Source organism: Paramormyrops kingsleyae, chromosome 8, assembly GCF_048594095.1.
Source record: "Paramormyrops kingsleyae isolate MSU_618 chromosome 8, PKINGS_0.4, whole genome shotgun sequence".
In the NCBI taxonomy this organism is placed as follows: Eukaryota; Metazoa; Chordata; class Actinopteri; order Osteoglossiformes; family Mormyridae; genus Paramormyrops; species Paramormyrops kingsleyae.
In genome coordinates this window covers 23744668-23763626 of record NC_132804.1, presented here as the reverse complement: position 1 = coordinate 23763626, position 18959 = coordinate 23744668, and the positions used below count along the sequence as shown (strand labels likewise).

The following is an 18959-nucleotide window of genomic DNA, read 5'->3' as shown; positions in this document are numbered from 1 at the left end:
GGGCAGCAATCATATTTAATGTAGATTTACTCACTATTTGCGTTGGACGCAGTACTTAGTCTTCCCCCCATATTATATGTGTGTGTGTGTGTGTGTGTGTGAGTGTCAGGTAGACTGACTTATGAGGTCTGTCTTGGCCTTGACAGTGAGGCTTGCATTCTTGCATAAGGTGCTACATGGCTTTGCCTGGTAGGTCTACAGATTACAAGGTTTACGACCAAGTCATTTTGTGGGCCAACATATAGTTGTACGCATAGTAGTATTTGCACTAAAAACAAATGACTGATAGTCATTATAAAAGCAATACTTTTATTAGAAATGCACTACACACATTAATTTTGCAAATGAAAATATTATATAAATTATACATCATTATATAAATGTTCATTTATTAAAAATCAGAAACACAGTAGTATAGTCATAGCATGCAGATACAAATTTAGTGAAATTATTACAAAATACAACAGCTGGTTGGATACTTGGAGGTATAAACCTTATTTTCAATGCCGAAAACATAGTAGTTGTAATCCTTTCCATTGTAAGCATAGAAAGCGTGAGTAAGGGGGACCAGTTCAAGGCTTTGACGCTGTAAAAATATGCAGACAATTATTTAAATGAAATCTGATTGAAGCGACAGGTGAATGTGATTTTCCTAAATAACCCAAGCCGCAAAATCACTTCAGTCAAATCAGAAAGACACCTGACACCTAGTGGCAAGAAAATGTAATGACAGATACGATTTTTCGCCTATGACGTGACAACGTAAAATATGAACTATAGCTGAGTAATGACTTAGTAGAGATATTAAATACTCGCGTGCAAACAGCTTTAATTACCACCATATTTGAACATTTCTCCTAATAGAATCAAAACTCACTCAATGCCAACTTGCTAAAAAGAATGACACAAAAATATACACCAGTCTGCAGAGCTCCCCACGCAGACAAATGGACTCACCTGCTGGAGTATGCGGCTGACAGAAGTGAATTTATTGAGGTGTTCTTCAGTTACCCTCCTGGATTCACGGCAGATGTCCTGGTCAGGGAAGCCCACGATGGGGTAGACCTATGGGAGAACCCTGCTTATAACTCGCACCAGCAGGACCGCAGATTAAGGTTCTATGTGTCACACCCTGCCCATACCAAAACGCTTTCGTCCACAAAGAATGGGTCGCCTGACACCTTCCCGAATTTCTTCACCGGGAATTCTGGGATGCGATCTGGGATGAACTCTGACACATGGTTCTTCCTGGATAAAAGAAAAGAATAAAGAGTGTGGGTGACTCATATCCCCAGTCCTCAAACATCTGCTGTGGTCAAAAGCCTGAATCCCTTTTAAGTTCCTTCTTAGACATCAGAAAACTGCTCAGCCAAGCTATGTCTGACCAAAACACCGGGCTGTGCAGACATTCACACACACACCTGCTGATGCCTTCGCGGTAATCTTTAATTGTTAAAAAAAATAATTATGCAAGACTGTTATAGCAGAGCACCTCAAGGGGAGTTTCAGTACATCAAACTTTTTGACAACATTCCTTTACCATGTGATGGTCAGAAGAATGTAGTGCATTAGGTATTTCAGTCCATGACATGAGGGACATTCTCGATGACCTTTCGCATGACATATGCTGCATCTGAAAATGAGACACCATGAAAGGACATTTAGGGGACAGGCAAGAAACAGGCACAGATTGCGAATATGTATTTAGCCCTGAAGAAAAACAGCGTTTACAACTTCCTGCAGACATCATACCTTTTCCTTCCCGACCCGTGACAGGAAGAGCACGGCTTGTTCCGGGATCGTCCGCTACCATAACAAAATCCACACCGTGTCTTGAAGATTTAAGGAAAAAGATGGAGAACTTCACTGATGTCACATCTTTCTAAGGGCACCAGAATAGCACATTATGTTAACGTGTGTGTCAAGTGCGTTTGATTTTATTCACAAGGCTGCAGTTAATTCCTAAAGACTTCTGACCTAAAAGCAGATATATTTTTACCTATCTTTAATATTGAACTCAAACGAATAAATGTTTCATATAAAAGTGGCATATATGTATTTAGACAGACAGACTTTATTGTTCCCAGAGGGAAATATGCATTATATATACAGACACTCCTCTACTTACGAACTTTCAACTTACAAACTTTCAGACATATGAACGAAGAGGACTGTCTGTCCAAATTGTGTTCTTTGGGCCCCCGTTTCCTGTCCGCAACATCAATTTTTTTTCTGCGCACCAATTCTGGGTAGTACGACTTCTGGCCATGCGTACTCCCAGCATCCTCGTTCTTTGTACTTGCGTATACCCTTAAAATGATGTTGAATAACGACTTACGAACATTTCAAGTTACGAACGGCCGTTTGGAACGTGTCTCATTCGTAAGTAGAGGAGCGTCTGTAGTAACAATATACTGTACAGTATATACTGCATAAACATGCATGTCCAATCAAGACTAGCTAGAGAAGCACTAGAGGAAAGGAAGAAAAATTAGGGATCTGTTACTCACACTTCTTCTGCCATGACAGTGACTGCACCGCACCTTACCGCGCCCATGACACCGGTGACACACCTACGGGCACACGACCGTCACAGACGCACAAGTGGGAACAACCACACATGTCCGTTCATCTAGGAACGGTAGCCCCCGCATTTTAAGTATGCCTCAGAAGAACAAAAACCACAAAAAACAAAAGCTGTTTCAATTTTCTCGTTGACTTTTCATTATGGGTCTCATACAACAGGCCTTCCCAAATTGCACTAGCTACTGGAATGTTCTTGCAAATTCTGCACAGAGAAACATTTTCCTTTCCCGACATGCTAAACAAGGACCTTTTCACTCATTGTCATCCTGAATCGAATAAAAAAAAAAAAAGACTTTGTGAGAAACACACTAGTAGAAAGCGACAAGGGCATGTGCCACACAGGAATAAGGAGCTGGGATTTCCCTGTTCAGGGTTTGTAGGGACTGGGTAGGGTCAGGGTCAATGCAATTCAAAGGGGAACAAAAACACGGAATTCCATTCTAGCAAGAATGAGGAACTGAATCTGGGCCTGCAAATCTAGGAGCCAGTTGAGAAAGCACAGAATATGTCAGTTTATATCACTGATCATGAATAAAGCATAGGTGCAGTGAATTGACGCCAACAACCAGTCACATGACTCTCCTTCCTGAGATGGCCACACCCCCAACCCTCTCATATCCATCTGTTAAACAAGCAAAGAAAGACGGCTGGATATCTTTGATGAAATTTTCAGCTGTACACCAAACTTCGCCCTCGCAGGAGCACCCACCTTAACAAAAGACGAATGCGGCACCCTCACTTTCTGGGTGTGGTCAGTGAAGCGGGGCGGGATCTCCGCCATCACATCCCAGGGTGGGGGGCAGGAGCCGTACTGAGGGCCGTCTACAGACTGGCCTGGAAGAACCACAGGAAGGTCTCCATTTCATCTCCAGGGCCTCCAGTCATTTCTTGCCGTTTATGCTGCATTTTGTGGCACCACAAGTCATGCTAACAACTTGAAAATGCTTCTTGCATGAGCAATACACAGGAAAACAGGCCATTGTTTTGTTAATGAAGGACATACCAGTGTAAGGTTCGAACTCCCAGGAACCAGATCTGGATTCTGTAAAAGTTTCCAAGCGGTACTGTACACAAAAGATACACAAAATACTCCATTTAACATCTGATTAATCATCCATCCATTTTCTGTATTTCTGTAACTGCTTATCCTAGTCAGGGTTTCAGAGGGGTCTGGAGCCTAGAGGCACAAGGCATGGAACAACCCAGGATGGGTTGCCAACAGATCACAAGGCACACCCACACATATGGACAATTTAGTAACTCTAAGTGATCTCAGCATGTTTTTGGAGTATGGGGGGGGGGGATTGAAGGACCCTGAGGAAACCCCACAACGACACAGGGAGAACATGCAAACACCACACATACATAGATCCCAGACAGAGACTTGAACCCAGGTTGCAGAGACGTGAGGCTAAAGGGCTAAACCACCGCACCACCATGCCACCCCATTGAGCAAACAAGGCCAGAAAACAACAGTGTAGGGAATACAAGGAATCTACATATGAGTCACTTTACTGGCTTCAGAAATACTTCTATCTGGAGGGAGAGCAGGGATTATGTTCTACTCTGACAGTCAGTTCCGGGTCACTTACACGGTACACTGTGAGAGGCTTCAAGTCCTTGAAGATCAGGTCCCTGGCTGGCTTCCTGCTGTATGTCCACTTTTTCCCCACAAACTGTAACAGTGCTTCTCTTGCCATGTCCTCTGACACTGTCGGCACCCTAGGAGAAGCGGAAAAGTCCGCAAATCACATGGCGTCCAGCAGTATGTTCTGATGCAAAATCAGCGCCTTTCTCAGAACTTCATTTGGCTTTTTATATTTTTTTTAATAAACACGTCATAGCTACTGTCTTCAGATTTTATTAGGTTTTGGGATTTGCCGAGTTAGTGTTAGGAATTAGGAATGGCATGGCAGAGAGCACCAGAGGGGCCCCTAGGAGTACAGGAATGCAGCTGTGTGTTTCTGATTATGTAACTTGAGACTGTCTGATCCCTTACAAAGACTCCACTCAATTCATTTGCTGCTTAACATGAGCGGTTGAGTCCTTTGGCGTTTGGTCGATCACCTGACTTCAGGGACCACGACGCTCCGGTCGTTCTCCGGTTTAGGGACACGTTCCGGAGGAGGAGGACACACCTTGTCGGTGCACCCTGCAGGACAAAGTGAAGATGACGTCAGCAGGTGAGCCGGGAAGAAGGCTTTAGTTTCAATGGATTCACATGGTAGAACAGATTTTTAAGAACATTGTAAATGTGGTAATATTCCAAAGATTACTACAATTTCTTATGGGCTAAGGATTAAAAATAAATAAACCCACACTAATACTAGATCAAATAATTACTTTTTTAGTAGTGGTGTATTGCTTTGACCATACAAAATAACTAACAAAACAACGCAATGACAGTTAACCAAAAGGAGAGTGATAACTGAACTGACTGAACTGCCCTTAGGTCTACTCCTACTAACGTTCCTGGATTTGGCCACAACAGCTAAAATCAGCAAATTGTTCAGTCTCTCTGTGAAATTACAGTCAGCATATAGCATGTGCAAAGGACTTGCTGTTGATACCCACCTCCGTCACTTGGGACCTCCTCATACCCACTGACATTATCTAACCAGCCAGGCGGGGGTTCAGTCGGCCCCTCCTCCGGCATGTCTGGATCAAACTCACCTACGGAAAGCGAGAAGGAACAAAGCCAAAATGTCCATGAATTACTCTTTGGTTAATGTGTATTTTATATTTCTCCTGACACACTGTAAAAAGAGCACGAGGCTGTTTCCTAAAGGTTCTGGGGCAATACATACATAGTTAAGGACATGGATTTATAATCCCATGATTGCAGGTTAAAGTTACAGGAGCCATTATGTTGTGCTAACTGGGAGTGATACTGTAAAATGACCAGGTAAACTTTCGGCAGAGATGGACATTTCAGGTCCACAGAGTCCAAATCCAGACGAAGTCAGGTTTGTTTCAACCAAGCAGTTCAGTATAAAGAGTCACAGTCACAGAGTACTCAGCTTGCTGGTTGAAACAAATTCTTGGTCTGGATTTGTACTCTCTGGACCTGGAATCTCCACCTCGGACATTCTGTGTAGTAAAATGCAAGACCGCAGATAATCTTCCCTTCATACAAAGCTGCTTTGTAAGGAAAGGAGTCCCTCCTATCCAAGTTTTCTAGTCCTTGGTTTCCAATAATTCCTTCATGAGGAAAGTACACTATACTGCAGATAATCCTGAAATTGTCCCTGTTGATTCCATCTATTGTGAAAGCGGAACACCATTCTAGCCTAGAGGAAAGGAGAACTCAAAATAAGATCTCTTCTTTGTCCAGCCTATTTCTCCTAGACGTAACTGAGCTCTGTTTAGCATCAATATGATATTTCGACCATTTTCTCATACGTCATTAAGTTAGCTCCTGAGAAATAGTCTTCCTCTCCTCTCAGCCTGGTCTCATCTCAAAAGAACTCCGGCTTTTCTTGTGCTTCTCCTGTTATTCTCAAACTGGAGAGAATAATTTATCTTAGATTGATTTATACATTAATGTCTCCTTATTTCTCCTAAGGTGGGGTGTCAAAGAAACTGGTCAGAATTCGGTAATCTCCAAAGAAGACGACCATTTATTTCTGGTGAGACAAAGAAGACTGTTATGAGCAACAACATTTTCCACTGGGAAAGGCCTGCAGCCTGTCCTGCTATATATATATTACAGGTAAATTATATTAATTTAATATGTATGGTGTTTAATTAATCAGTTCCCGAAACTGTGATCTCATTCAAGCAATATAAACAGCAAACTGCAGTAAGACCCCTTTCTTCCTTTACAAGACAAAATGAAAGCAGACATGATTCATACTCACTATATTTCACTTTTAAATTTTAACTTTATACTTTGTCTTTCACGTCTTTTGTCCCTTTATTTTACATAGTTTGGATGAGGATGGTAGTAGGGGTGTGTTGATAATAAATAAATTAAATGAAACTATTATTATTATTATTCAAAGCACTTTGTGTTGCATTGTGTTTGTAGGAAACGTGCTATATAAATAAAGTCTGATTGATTGATTGATTGATTGAGGCATTGGGCGAGCCTGAAATGCTTATGTAGAAATGCACCATTCTGATGTCTTTAACTGCAGTTCAAGAAATCGCAAGGAAGTAACTACTGGTGCAAGTTACACCTCAGAGCTCAGAGTTGTTGTATGCTGCCTTGTCGAGAAATGCTACCGTAGTGCTATTCTATAGCCCTAACCCTAACTCTTACCCTAACCCCACAAAACCCCTAAAACCCTTACCTTAACCCTAACCCCTAAAACCTAACCCTAATCCCAAGACGGTGGAACTGCACATGCGCAGAAAGGCTCGATAGCACGTCTCGATAGGTAGTATTTTTCGACAGAACACCGGCAACGCATTCAACTTTTATGAAAAGCTTTTCCCCTTTCTATATTCTGTACAGTCTTGAGTTTCGTAAATGGTTCATAGACTTCTAGCTGTTCATTTGACTGAGTACACAGATGTTACAAATGCAAACTAACCGAGGATTCCTCCTAATTTGGTCCGGCGGGCAAGTGTTGTTTATTTTATGAATAACCCCATTCAAAGCCCAAGGGCTATTATAAACATCACAGTATTATTCATAGTAAACTGTATACCAGACACTCGGAGGTGGGTCTGGCATGCATATTGTATTTTAAAAGCTAAAAGATTAAGAAAGGAATTATTAAATTATATTATTTAGGTTTTATTACGTAAGAAATTGAGTTTGGGAAGGCAGCAAACTTTTAACCTGAATATGATTTAATTGATGTACATATTCATAATATCTAGCAAAATGCAAAACAATTCAGAGAACTTCTGTTCGCTTTGCGTTTGTAGGCTACGTGTTATAAAATAGGCTACACCGTGCTATTAACAGAACAGACGACTTTAAACAAAACAGCTATAAACAATGTTTTCTATATTCGACATATTATAAAGATTTTCACTATAGTTCGTTTAATTGTATACAGAGCAGCTACTTTAATACAATGCAACATATTCAAAAGGTTTCCTTCCAGCGTGTGTATTGCATAATGTTGATATTTTAGGGTGTTGAGCCCAGTAAACATAAAAACATGATAAAAATGCGAAATGACATGAGTATAAGAAGCGAAAAATCTCACAGAGCATTACTGCGCTACCCAAAACAAAGGTTAAAAGCATTTTGACATTTAACTTGCCTTTTCGGCTATAAGATGAATAAGACGCACGCATCTTTTAATTTACATGATCCGCCCGACTTGTTAAAAATAAAAGCATAATATCGTCCACTTTGAGTGTTACACTAATTAATTGTGGGCGTTTCCTTATCTTTCAAAAAAACCATCGACTGGCGTGTCATAAGGCAGGCGTACAGGTTCGACTTTAATACAAGTTTTTAACAAGCATGAAATTATGCACGTCTCTTTGCATCAGTGTCCGATATCAAAAACATATGCAACTCACCGAGGTCTTCGGCTTGGTCGTCCATGGGTCGATGTGAAAATAATAGTAGCTATTAATTCCGCACCCAGTCGGCTTTTGCGTAAATATCTACGCAAACCCCCGCAGAAACATTCCCTGTCTTAACTCGGCTCCCCTTGAAATGTCAATAAGTTAGACAATAGGTCAAATCCAGCCACGCCCGTACACACGACCTCCAGCCTGACCCAGTGCTGCCGTACACTAGACAGCATGCAGTCTAAAGGAAATCCATGACTATTTATAATGTATAAGTGAAGTTCATCATGAGCCAGAAAGAGACCCAAAATGTTTAAATATGACCACTCTGCTAAGAAGAATCTTTTAATATAGGTGCTATAGTACAAAAAACAAAACAAAACAGTACGATACAAAACACTCCTATCAGGTTTTCAATAAAGGATTAAATGCCTGCTGGTTAATTTAATAATTAACACAGCAAATGATCTTGTGTATTACCGGATTTTATTTTAATTTCTTTACCCGTTTTAATTTTTGACTAACATGTGCATGTATATTAACAATAATTAGGTCTAACGCAAAACAACTAATGGATTGTGAGCCAGGCTTTAAAGCACAATTTGTTTTATTCTTTATAATCAATCATTTCACACATGTTCTTCCAACAGTCAGATACAATGGGAACTGGTTTTCAAAATAAATAAATATCCAAAAAACCATTGACAAACAAACATCCTGTGAATACTTGACTGTTAAAGTGAACACAAGTAAATAAAAGATTAATATACAGCAGTAAGAGAAAGAATTTGTTGGCAAAGGGGCAAGGTCTCAGTTATAAGTCAAAACACTCCTTTCTGCCAACCTAATAATTACTCCTATTGAGTCCCATAAATAGCCCATTGCTTTGTTAGTTTTTACCAAAATAAATGGACCTTTGTATAGCCACAATATAAAAGAGGAAATGAGCAGTGAATGTACATTGTGAGGCTCAGCTACTCAAGTTTTTTCTTTTGTGATTTTTTCCCCCATTCTTGGAGATTACTGTATGCATGTATGACGTTTCCCTAAAAAGACTAATAAAAATCAAGATTTACAACTGAATAAAAAATTGCATATTATATCTGGATTTAAAAATATATCTGTTTCAAAAACTATATCAGAGAAATGGCACAGAAGTTAGGCCAGTACCCTCACATTTCTGGGGTTGTGGGTTCATTTCCCAGCCTGTCTTTGTGTTCGGAGTTCACATACAGCTTTGGGGGGAAAAAAAATAAGAGGACACTCTACATTTAAAATAAATCTACATTTTTAAGTCCTGGTTTAAATCTGATTCTGCTGGCACTACACAATAATAAGGTGAAGCAGGAGACTCTGGCAATAACCAAAAACCAGCCAGGTAGAGGGCAGAAGTGACTTTCTAATGGTAGAGATGATCGGCAGTGTCTCATGAATTGAGGATGACATCAAGTGATCTTCAAAAGGAATGGGAAACATTAAGTGGTGTAAAGTGCACTGCTAGGACAGTTCATAACAAGCTCCTAGAAGCAGGACTGAAGACCCAAAAAGTAAGGAAGAAGCCCTTCATGAATGAGAAGCAGGGAAGAGCCAGGCCGGAGCTCGCAACTATATTTTGCACAGACGCACACCCATAGACTTAGAAATGAGTGAAACTGGAAATTTAGCGGTGGTCTCCTTTTTTCCAGAGCTGTATTTGTGTGGGTTTTCTCCAAATTTGATATTCATCTGCAGTCCAAAAACCTCCATCTTGGGTGACTGCATGTGTGAGTGTGTCCTTGTACATTATCTACATTCCATCAGTCATGTAAACAGAATGTATTTAAAACAGATTGTCAAAATTATCAAGCAGAAACAAAACAAACAAAAAAGGAAATTTAAAAACCCTATGGCTCTAAATGCGTTTAAGATTAGGAATGTTTTATGCGTTGTGGGCATGGCCAGTCTGGCACACATATCGGCGTAACCATAATATACAGTACCGTGCAAAAGTCTTGGGCAGTCAAAGAAAATTATCTTTAAATGATCTTCATTTTGGTGTGAAACTACAATATTATGTCTTTTAAAGTATGTCAGCTTAGCCATTGTAACACCTCTCCTAAGTCTCCCCAGTATTCGCAGCAACCAATCAATTCATCCCATGTACTTTTGACTCAACTTCATATGGCAAATAAGTACCTCACTGAGTTATCTAATTAAGTTAATTGATTAATTGAGCTGGTGGTGAAATTTAACAAATATGTGGAATGGCTGGGGTGCCCCTGAGGAGAGGTTTGGAAACGGAAGCAGTGATCATCTAACCATCCAAATGGACATCAGTAACGTTTTGGAGAACAGAAGAATTGTGTTATTTTTTGAGCAGATATACACTTACTGTCCAGATAAATTGCCTTAAAAAAAAATTTCTTTGACTGCCGAATACTTTTGCTCATTACTAGACATATAACTCGTAAAACTGCAAACCATTGAGATTTCAACATGAGTTCAGGTTGACTTAAATCACAGAGTCATTTTCTTAAAATGCTTACAGCCAGGACAACTTCTAAAACACGAGATCTTTTCTTTACAAAATAGAGCAGCAGAGACATTTTCCAGGATAGTCATCAGTGAGGACCCTGTGCTCTACCCCATATACAAAGTAGATGTAGGTCTTTTCCTTCCAGCAGTAGTGAACCCGGGTGATGGGGATTAGCTCAATGGTCTGCTTCTAAATCCAAAAGATGTAAGAATGTGAGGAGGTCCTACGCATGTGCACCCATGCAAGGATTATGAAAATAATATCTACTAAAATAACAAAATGCACTTTAAACCAAAGACATGGCAGTCGAGAAACCACAGCGACAGATTTCTCATGTTTGTAGTGATTTTTTTTTTTTTAAAATGATGATACTTTATTCACCATTTGTACAATCATGAGTTCTGGTACATAGGAATTCTTTCATTTTCGCATATCCCACCTTACTTTCCTTTGACACATATACATATTGTTGCTGTCCAATGAAAAACACGCATCTCCAAAAACCGATTATTTCAGGAATGTGAAAGAATGCATTTTTTTGGTAAATACTTCACATAATAAACCTAAAGCAATGAAAGGAGACACCCTTAGCACCACAAATAAAAACATATTACTGCACAGCTGTCAGTGAAGTGTTTTAAATGTACTCATGGGGTTTGTTGTCAGGAAATGCAGAGTTACGTGGTTCTCTTATGTGTTTCACGGGCATCTCCCTGTACACTACACTCCCGGAACTCAGTAGGTTATAGACAGCTAGTTTAAACGTTTGGACATAATCAGTGTCCTATCATACGGTACATTTACCATCAGACAAAGCTCTTCTAATGAGATGGGTAGATGACTTCTTAAATCATCTTTTGATTGGTCAATTAGACATCAAATGCCATTGGTAGACAGAGGAGAATTGTCAAAGAACGGACATACAAGGTTTTCATTGGACAGGGACAATATATAAGTGAAACTGAAAGTTGAGGTGAGAGCGCAGGGTCAGCTATCCATCCAGCGGGGTTAAGGGCCCAACGGTGATGCGAGTACTTTGCCAACCATCACTGATGGGAAGCACATCAGTGATTTGACAATGTGTCCACATTAACAAATGGCTGTTACCTGTTGGAGGATACGGCCAGTTGAGCAAAATTGGGCCTGGTGTAGCCTTACAGCTTCGTTTGAAGCCCTGTTGATGTCGTTGTCCGGAAACCCAATAACAGGGTACACCTTGGAGATACAACACGGAAGCAGCCATCAGCGGTCAACAGGAAGTACCACGTCTATCACAACAACTCAAAACCACTAATCAACAGTGCTGCTCCAGTTTTCTGTAGCGCTCTGCTGAGGACAAGGCATTCCACAGTGTCGGCTGGCTAACAGGCTAATTGTTTTTAGCATCTTTAGGTGATTAAATGGGGGGGGGGGGGGGGGGGAAACAGGCAGTCATCTTGGGGTGCGAGGTCCCCCTGGTGCCCCCACCCCCGATGCCGACACTGACTCGAAGATTAACATTTTGTCAGGCTAGGAGTTCAGATTAACGGATTTATTCGATTTTTGTAGCTAAGATAGGAGCTATAGACGTTCATCTCACCAGAGGCTGAATGTCACTGAACACCGTGTCCCCTGTGACTTGGCTGAGCTTTTCCGTCGGGAAGCCAGATTGCTTGTTTGCCACACTCTCATATACGTTGTTTTTCCTGAGGAACGTCACGAGGGAAAGTACCGGCATTGTTAACAGGTCATTCTTACACAACAGATACAATATTAGCAGAGAATACCACAAAGAAACACATTCACTCAGCAGTACAGTGGAGACATGCTACCCACTCAATCCACTGTTGTCTTTTTATAGAGCTGCTTGAGGGTGAGTACCTACACAGCCAGAACACACACTGCATATTTTATCAAAACTGAATTATGACTGAAATCGGGTCTCTGAGGCTCTGTTTTACCTTCTGACAAAATATCTGTTCAACTCTCAGGCGATTTTCAGATAACAAAATGTGAAAATTACAATAACTACAAAAATCCACACCAAACCAAAGCAAACCAGCCTTTTTCTCAGTTTGTGTCAGTTTGGTTACTGAATTTTGCCTTTGTGGTTAAGTATACAGCATACTGCATTTTATTATATGCTTTAAAACATTATCGTTGTCAAGGGCAAAATGATCCCCCCGTGCCAATCACAGCAATCAAAGTTTAGAGAGGAGACATAACCTTTATAGCAAAAATATTAATGAATTCCGCCAAAACTCAATAACTTTGTAGATTGTGATATCTACCACTATGGGAATCGATTACTATTTTTCCTTTTATTTAAAAATATGAGCCATCATGCCATTTCTTTTCATGTTATACATGCTGAGAACATGCAGAGGGCATTATCAAGCAGTCTATACCATTTCACCGTGAGCTTAAGGTAAGTGACGAGCTGTCGTTTTCCTTTGCAGGTGTTGCATGTCTGTGTGCCAATTCCAGAACAAGAAGTGCATCTGCAACGAATAAATGAATGAATGAATGAACAAAAAGAAACCACAGGGTTTTTAAAGGAATGAACGTATAAGATATTCCTTCTGAACAAGAGTAATGGAGGTACAGTCTCACTTGACCCGGCCAACACCAGAGCACCGAGGACAAGGCTGCGCTGCTGAGTTGACTCTTCCCAATCCACCGCAAGACGAGCACTGTACCTGAAATCATATAACCAAGGATTTCAGGCTGCTAATAATTAAAAAAAATATATATTAAAAAAAAAACTATAGCATGTTTTACTTACATATCCTGATGCTGTACATGTCGTACAAGCTATTCTACCCAGAGCCAAGCAGGATTCACAGCCCTACACGACCAAAACCACAATGATGACTGGCACACTTTGTCAATATTAATGCAAAAACTTATTGAAGTTCAAAATGACCTAATTTTAAGACAAACAAGTAAAAATACTCCAGGTGAAGCAGGTCGAGGTGCGGGATTCAGCTGATTTTTACGAGCAATACAAATCATTACGGACCTGTACTTTGCAACCTCAACTCAGAGACAGTCATGTGACAATCAACTGACAATCAACATGTTGTCCTTTTTAAAACTGGACAGACAGGGCCATAACCAGCAACTTCCTAAAAAAAACAACCGCTTGTCCATTACTTATTCGAAATCAGCAATATTATAAACAGCATTGTTTGGTTCTTCCTCAAACCAATATGACCCATAGTACGCTAAGCAAACCATTCTGCCTTACGATGTAAAAACAGCAAAGTGCAAACAGGACTTCATAAGTCCCACAAATCACACTTCTTTTCTTCGCAAATTTCTTAGCATAACCTTCTAAATCATTTTGAATTAGCCCGTTCATTTTTTCATGGGGGGGATTTATCGTCTGGGGAATGCCGAGGTTGGGTCAAACATGCACTTAATCCCGCTAATACTTCAGCCGAATTTATTTATGCTGCACTCCCCAACCCCCCCCCCCCCAAACCCCCACACCCCTCAAATGTCATACATTTTGAATAAATATTACACAAAGGAAAATGAACAAAAAAAATCAAGAGGCTTCCTTACTTTTACAGTGGATGTGTAGGGGACACGGATGTCTTGTGATGCATCCTCAAAAAGAGCCGAAAATGAAACAGCGATATCCCACGGACCTGGTGCATGTCCCATACCCCCATCCACGATCCCACCTGACAGGAGAGAAGATGGAGAAAATGAAGCACTAACAAAGTTCTCTGAAATGGCATCGCCTTTGGATTTGACGAGCCCAGTATAACACGTAACATTGCTTCTGCATTTTAATTAAACAACACTGATGCTGGACTTCACTTGACCTAAAATATGATAAAGTAAGAGAGGTTAAGATTAAAAATGTACTTTATTGATTACAGGGGGAAATCCTTTAGCAGGGGAAATTCTTTCAAGACTTTACAATTTTTAAGAGCGGTCAAAGCGGGCGATCCATGACATCCACACTACACGCTGTCTGAGGGAAGTGAACTGTATCAGGCGGGACCCCAGCCACCCTGCACTGTCACTTTCCACCCTCCTCCCATCTGGGAAGCGACTAAAGTCCAGTCGAACGCGCACCTCCAGGTTCAGGAACTGTTTCTACCAAACTGCAATCAGACTCATGAACAATCAGTAACCTTGTGTCACCTCCACTGCTACCCACACATATACTTCTGCCACTGTCTCTATTTATTCCTGGGATTCTGGTCCTATTTATTTATTTACTCATTGTCTTGTTGTCTAGCCGTCTTGTTGTCTATGTTCACTGTCTGCAGGAGCACATGCAAGCAAGCATTTCATTGTACATGGTACTCGTACACATGACAATAAATAATTGAATTGAACTGAAAAGAGTCAGATTTCTTAAAAAATAAATATGGTTAATACTTATTTTTCTCCTTCGTAAAATATGAAAATTTATATTAAATATGATACTTCACCATTGTATGGCTCAGTGGCCCAGTCCATAGATCTGGTCTCGGTAAAGGTTACCAGCCGGTACTGAAAGCCAGATATCACATGCTTTGTTAGTGTACTGGTAATCCTTCTGCCATGACATTTCATTGTGACGTTAATTTCCCTGAAAGTCCAGTTGGGCAATTTAATCAGCATCATGCAACATGAGGCATTACAATACATTACACCTTCCTATCATTAAAGCAAGCTCACTATCTCTGTTTTCTGTCTTCAGGCTTTCTTTCTTTCTTTCTTTCTTTCCCTTTTCCGCTGTTTCATGCACCATTCTGTATCAATGATGTAATAATTGGCTGCCACACACTATTGTCAAACACCTGAGGTCGACTAAAAAGTGTTATATATAAATTAACTGGATTTATTTAAATAATTCTGAACACCCAAAACCAGCTGCATTATTAAAGTGATTCACTCATGGGTACTAAAGCTGCTCGTCTACATAAACCTTTGAACCTTATTAATTATCATACAGTAACTATCATCATCATGGCGTCCAGTTCCTTCTTGCTGGAAAAAAAAGTACTACTTACCCTATAGGTATTAAGGGGATGCATGTCCATTATGGACATTTGCTTAGCGGGGTTACTACGGTAGCAGCACTTGCTGGACACATACTCCAGAAAAGCCTCCTTTGCCATTTCTTCACCAATAGAGGGAATCCTCAAGATAAAATGAGCCAAGAGTTAGCTAGGATATGTTGACGGCAACATATAGATACAACTAGCTCTCATCAAGCCTATATTGCATGCAGGTAAGAGCAAGCTTGGGGCGGGGGGGGGGGGGTTCACTGCACAGGGTCAGCCAGTGTGCAGTGCCCCCTGCGGCTGGGGGTCAACAGTGGCATCAGGCTACAGGCCCTGGGATACTAACCGGTGACCTTCTGATCACTGGCACAGAGTCCTACCCACTGAGCCACACACTGCCACCCATGCGAGCAGTGATTAAAATAAATTCCACTTCCTGCAGAAGTAGTTTATCTTGCATCCAACTGGTGTCATGTCACATAGAGGGCCAGATCACACTTCCCTTTTCCACATCTCCTTCTCATTGCAGACGAGGGGACTTGATGTAAATTTCGCCATCAGGGGTTGTTGCAGATGACTGCAGTCGGTGTACATGTAGCCCGGATTTTTAAGTCTAGCAGAAACCTTGTGTGTCCTAGCCCATCAACCTTGCATGTGCAAGATAATTGAGTAGGTGTTTCCAGCAGGGGGCAGCGTGCACTTTTACAAATCAGTGGTCAACAGCGAAAGAGTAGAGGAAGAATAGTTGTCGTTGTAGAAGTTAGGGGAGGGTTGGAGTCTCGGAGATACCCACCCAATTTTACAAAGCACGACTATTCCAGCATTTTGAAATCTTAAAATTCACCAAGTTGGGGGGGTGGGGGGGTGATGTCGATCACCTGCCTAATTTTGTCATAAGGATTTCAAACTCCTGTGGTTTGTCTTATTACTGGAATACCTCCCAAGCCTTGACTAATAATTTTAAAACTGTTCTTAAAAGCTTACCCGTTTCACTACATCTACCCCCTACTGGTCTGGTGGAGTATCACTGTTGTATGCATGCAGCGACCGGCCGCATCCGCGGCCAAATGCTGAGGTGCAGATGACCGTCCCAAGCCCAAAACCGCATGCAGAAAAGTGAAGCATGAACTAAGCTTTAGTCATTAAAACATCTCTACTTCAAACTCCAAGGCAATTATTATAAATACAGAAATGTTAGTTGCAGTGATAGAACGTACACTAAAGGAGAAATAAATCAAAAGTACAGTCAGAACACGTCTTGAGGAAAAACATTAAAGTCTCCTTACTGCCAGGATCTGTTCTGGCCTTCCGGAGAGGGGGTCTGAGGAAAATCCTGTGCGGGAGGTGGCACACCTGTGAGCAGGTAAAGGGCAGAGTATCTAAGGTACAAATGAGCGTTCACCCTTGAGGTAGGTGCTGAAGATGAACCAGTGCAAGTAATTAACAAGGTCCATGAACTCACAACCCCCGCTGGCTCCAATCCCCTCATATCCTGGTACAGCATCCATCATCTCCTCAGGTGGCGCTGATGCCCAGGGCTGACTTGGGGTGTCTGCTTTATAATAAGAATTATCTGGGATTGCATCTCCTGTGGCAACATCTTGGTCACTATGGAGACATAAAAAATATGTTGTATGGGCTGCACGATATCATATCGTGATATAGTCGCATCAAATAACAATTGTAAATTAATCAGGTTCTGGGTCCCGGATTTTGCCAGATTACTGTGGGGACCTCACCGCAGATGTCCACTGCCAATTAGGATAATTCAAATTTATTAACTTCGAACAGCAAGGTAACGAAATGGTTGATTAAATTAAGTTGTATAATTAATTGGTAATCTTTTAAGTGCGCTGCTTGTAACTACAGCATTTATATTTCGCAAAATCGATTTAGTAAGGGCACGTGACACTCGAGACACGCACTTTTTCCCGCACGAGTTGCTAAATGAAAAGATTTGCACAAAATACAAATATATACACAGAATCAACATTGAGAAAACGTTTAGTTATTAATCGCTGTCCATAGGTTTGTATTTCGTAAAATCGAAAGCAACCAATCATGTGGCCGGGTCTGCTTAAAATAAAGAATTTGTAATAAATAAAAAAATTAATAAACCATTAAAGATTACTTGTAACAAAACTATCCACAATAACAACGCCATGTTGCATCGCGATTTGTAAAGATTTGTACGCACTCTTGCACAGCATTTCTGTCAAGACAGGATATCAACCGAGAAAGTGAAACCAGTCGCCGTACGGGAAGTAGGCCTAAAGTTGTTTAAAAAATAAATTTTCACGATTTTAAACGTACGAATAACATTTGTGGAATCACCTTAGCAAATGGAGCTTGTCCATCCCGACGGCGAGAAAACACGTCAAAATCCTACTGCGTCAGTCACTTTAGTGAGGTTTCCTCGGAAAACGAAACTTTTCCTCCGACAAAGAAATGATGTCACTGAGGCGGAGATTACAAATCAGTATGAAAGTGCTCTGCAGGGATAGCAGAGAGGTACTGGTCCTCCATACATACGCTTGCTGGTTCGAATCACCCTTGTGAGATGTTGATTGAAACCCCCATGTTATGCGAGTTTTCTCCTGCAGCTCACTGGCTTCTCTTAACAGCCGTTAATATAGTGTGTGTGTGTGTGTGTGCCCAGTGATGAAATAGTTGCCAGCCATCCGACAGCCCCAAAGCTGCTATGGATAATTAATTGTGGCCTTGTGGTAAGAACACATACCCAGAACATGACCAATAAACCCCTGCTTCATATGGGACACATTGTTTGATTAATAACTGCTATACATTTCTCAATGTAATGATCACTAGAGCAGATCCCCACAGATACTGTGCGATTCCGATGAGAGTGTGTGGCTCTTCATAAACAACAGAAGAGATTTATCTATAATGATTTTTGTCCATCCATCCATCCATCTATATATATATATATATATATATATATATATATGGTTGATTGGTCATCTTCTGTAACTGTTAGTCCAGTACAGGGTTGTGGTAGTTAAATATATATTTTTGTTTGCATTATTTTTCATTATAATATAAATAGGACTATGAAAATTACTCTTTACTGGCTAAGCGGTTATTGAAAAATGATGGATGACAGAATCATGTTTATTGCCGAATATCTGCATATAAGAATATATTCATAATCCTCAAATGTCACATTTATAAAAATGTCTTTACAATTATCATGTCAGGAATGGTTCCGCCTTGTCCTGTTCCTGTTCATTGTCTCCCTGTTTCACCAGCAGGTGTCACTGGCCATCCTGTCCGTCCCCTGTGTTTCATTAGGTTTAGCTTTCTGTTTTGTTCCTAGTGTGTTCCCTTGCTCCCTAGGCTACTGTGTGGCTGAATGGGCTAAGCAT

General features: G+C 40.8%; 1 protein-coding gene across 1 annotated transcript; it reads right to left on the bottom strand.

The window, feature by feature from the left end:
- Positions 1-292: 292 nt before the first annotated feature.
- Positions 293-18214, bottom strand: ssuh2.1 (ssu-2 homolog, tandem duplicate 1). The gene is made up of 24 exons (XM_023811324.2): positions 17908-18214; positions 17036-17181; positions 16860-16926; positions 15580-15709; positions 15016-15076; positions 14132-14253; positions 13347-13409; positions 13175-13260; positions 12970-13062; positions 12162-12267; positions 11690-11797; positions 10631-10771; positions 8074-8122; positions 5161-5259; positions 4654-4738; positions 4179-4308; positions 3590-3650; positions 3296-3420; positions 2511-2573; positions 1753-1832; positions 1541-1633; positions 1143-1248; positions 958-1065; positions 293-586 (listed from the first exon to the last, which is right to left on the bottom strand). Exons 1-24 carry the CDS (start codon positions 17928-17930, stop codon positions 452-454), a joined length of 2280 nt encoding a protein of 759 aa, XP_023667092.2. The 5' UTR covers positions 17931-18214; the 3' UTR covers positions 293-451.
- Positions 18215-18959: the final 745 nt, after the last annotated feature.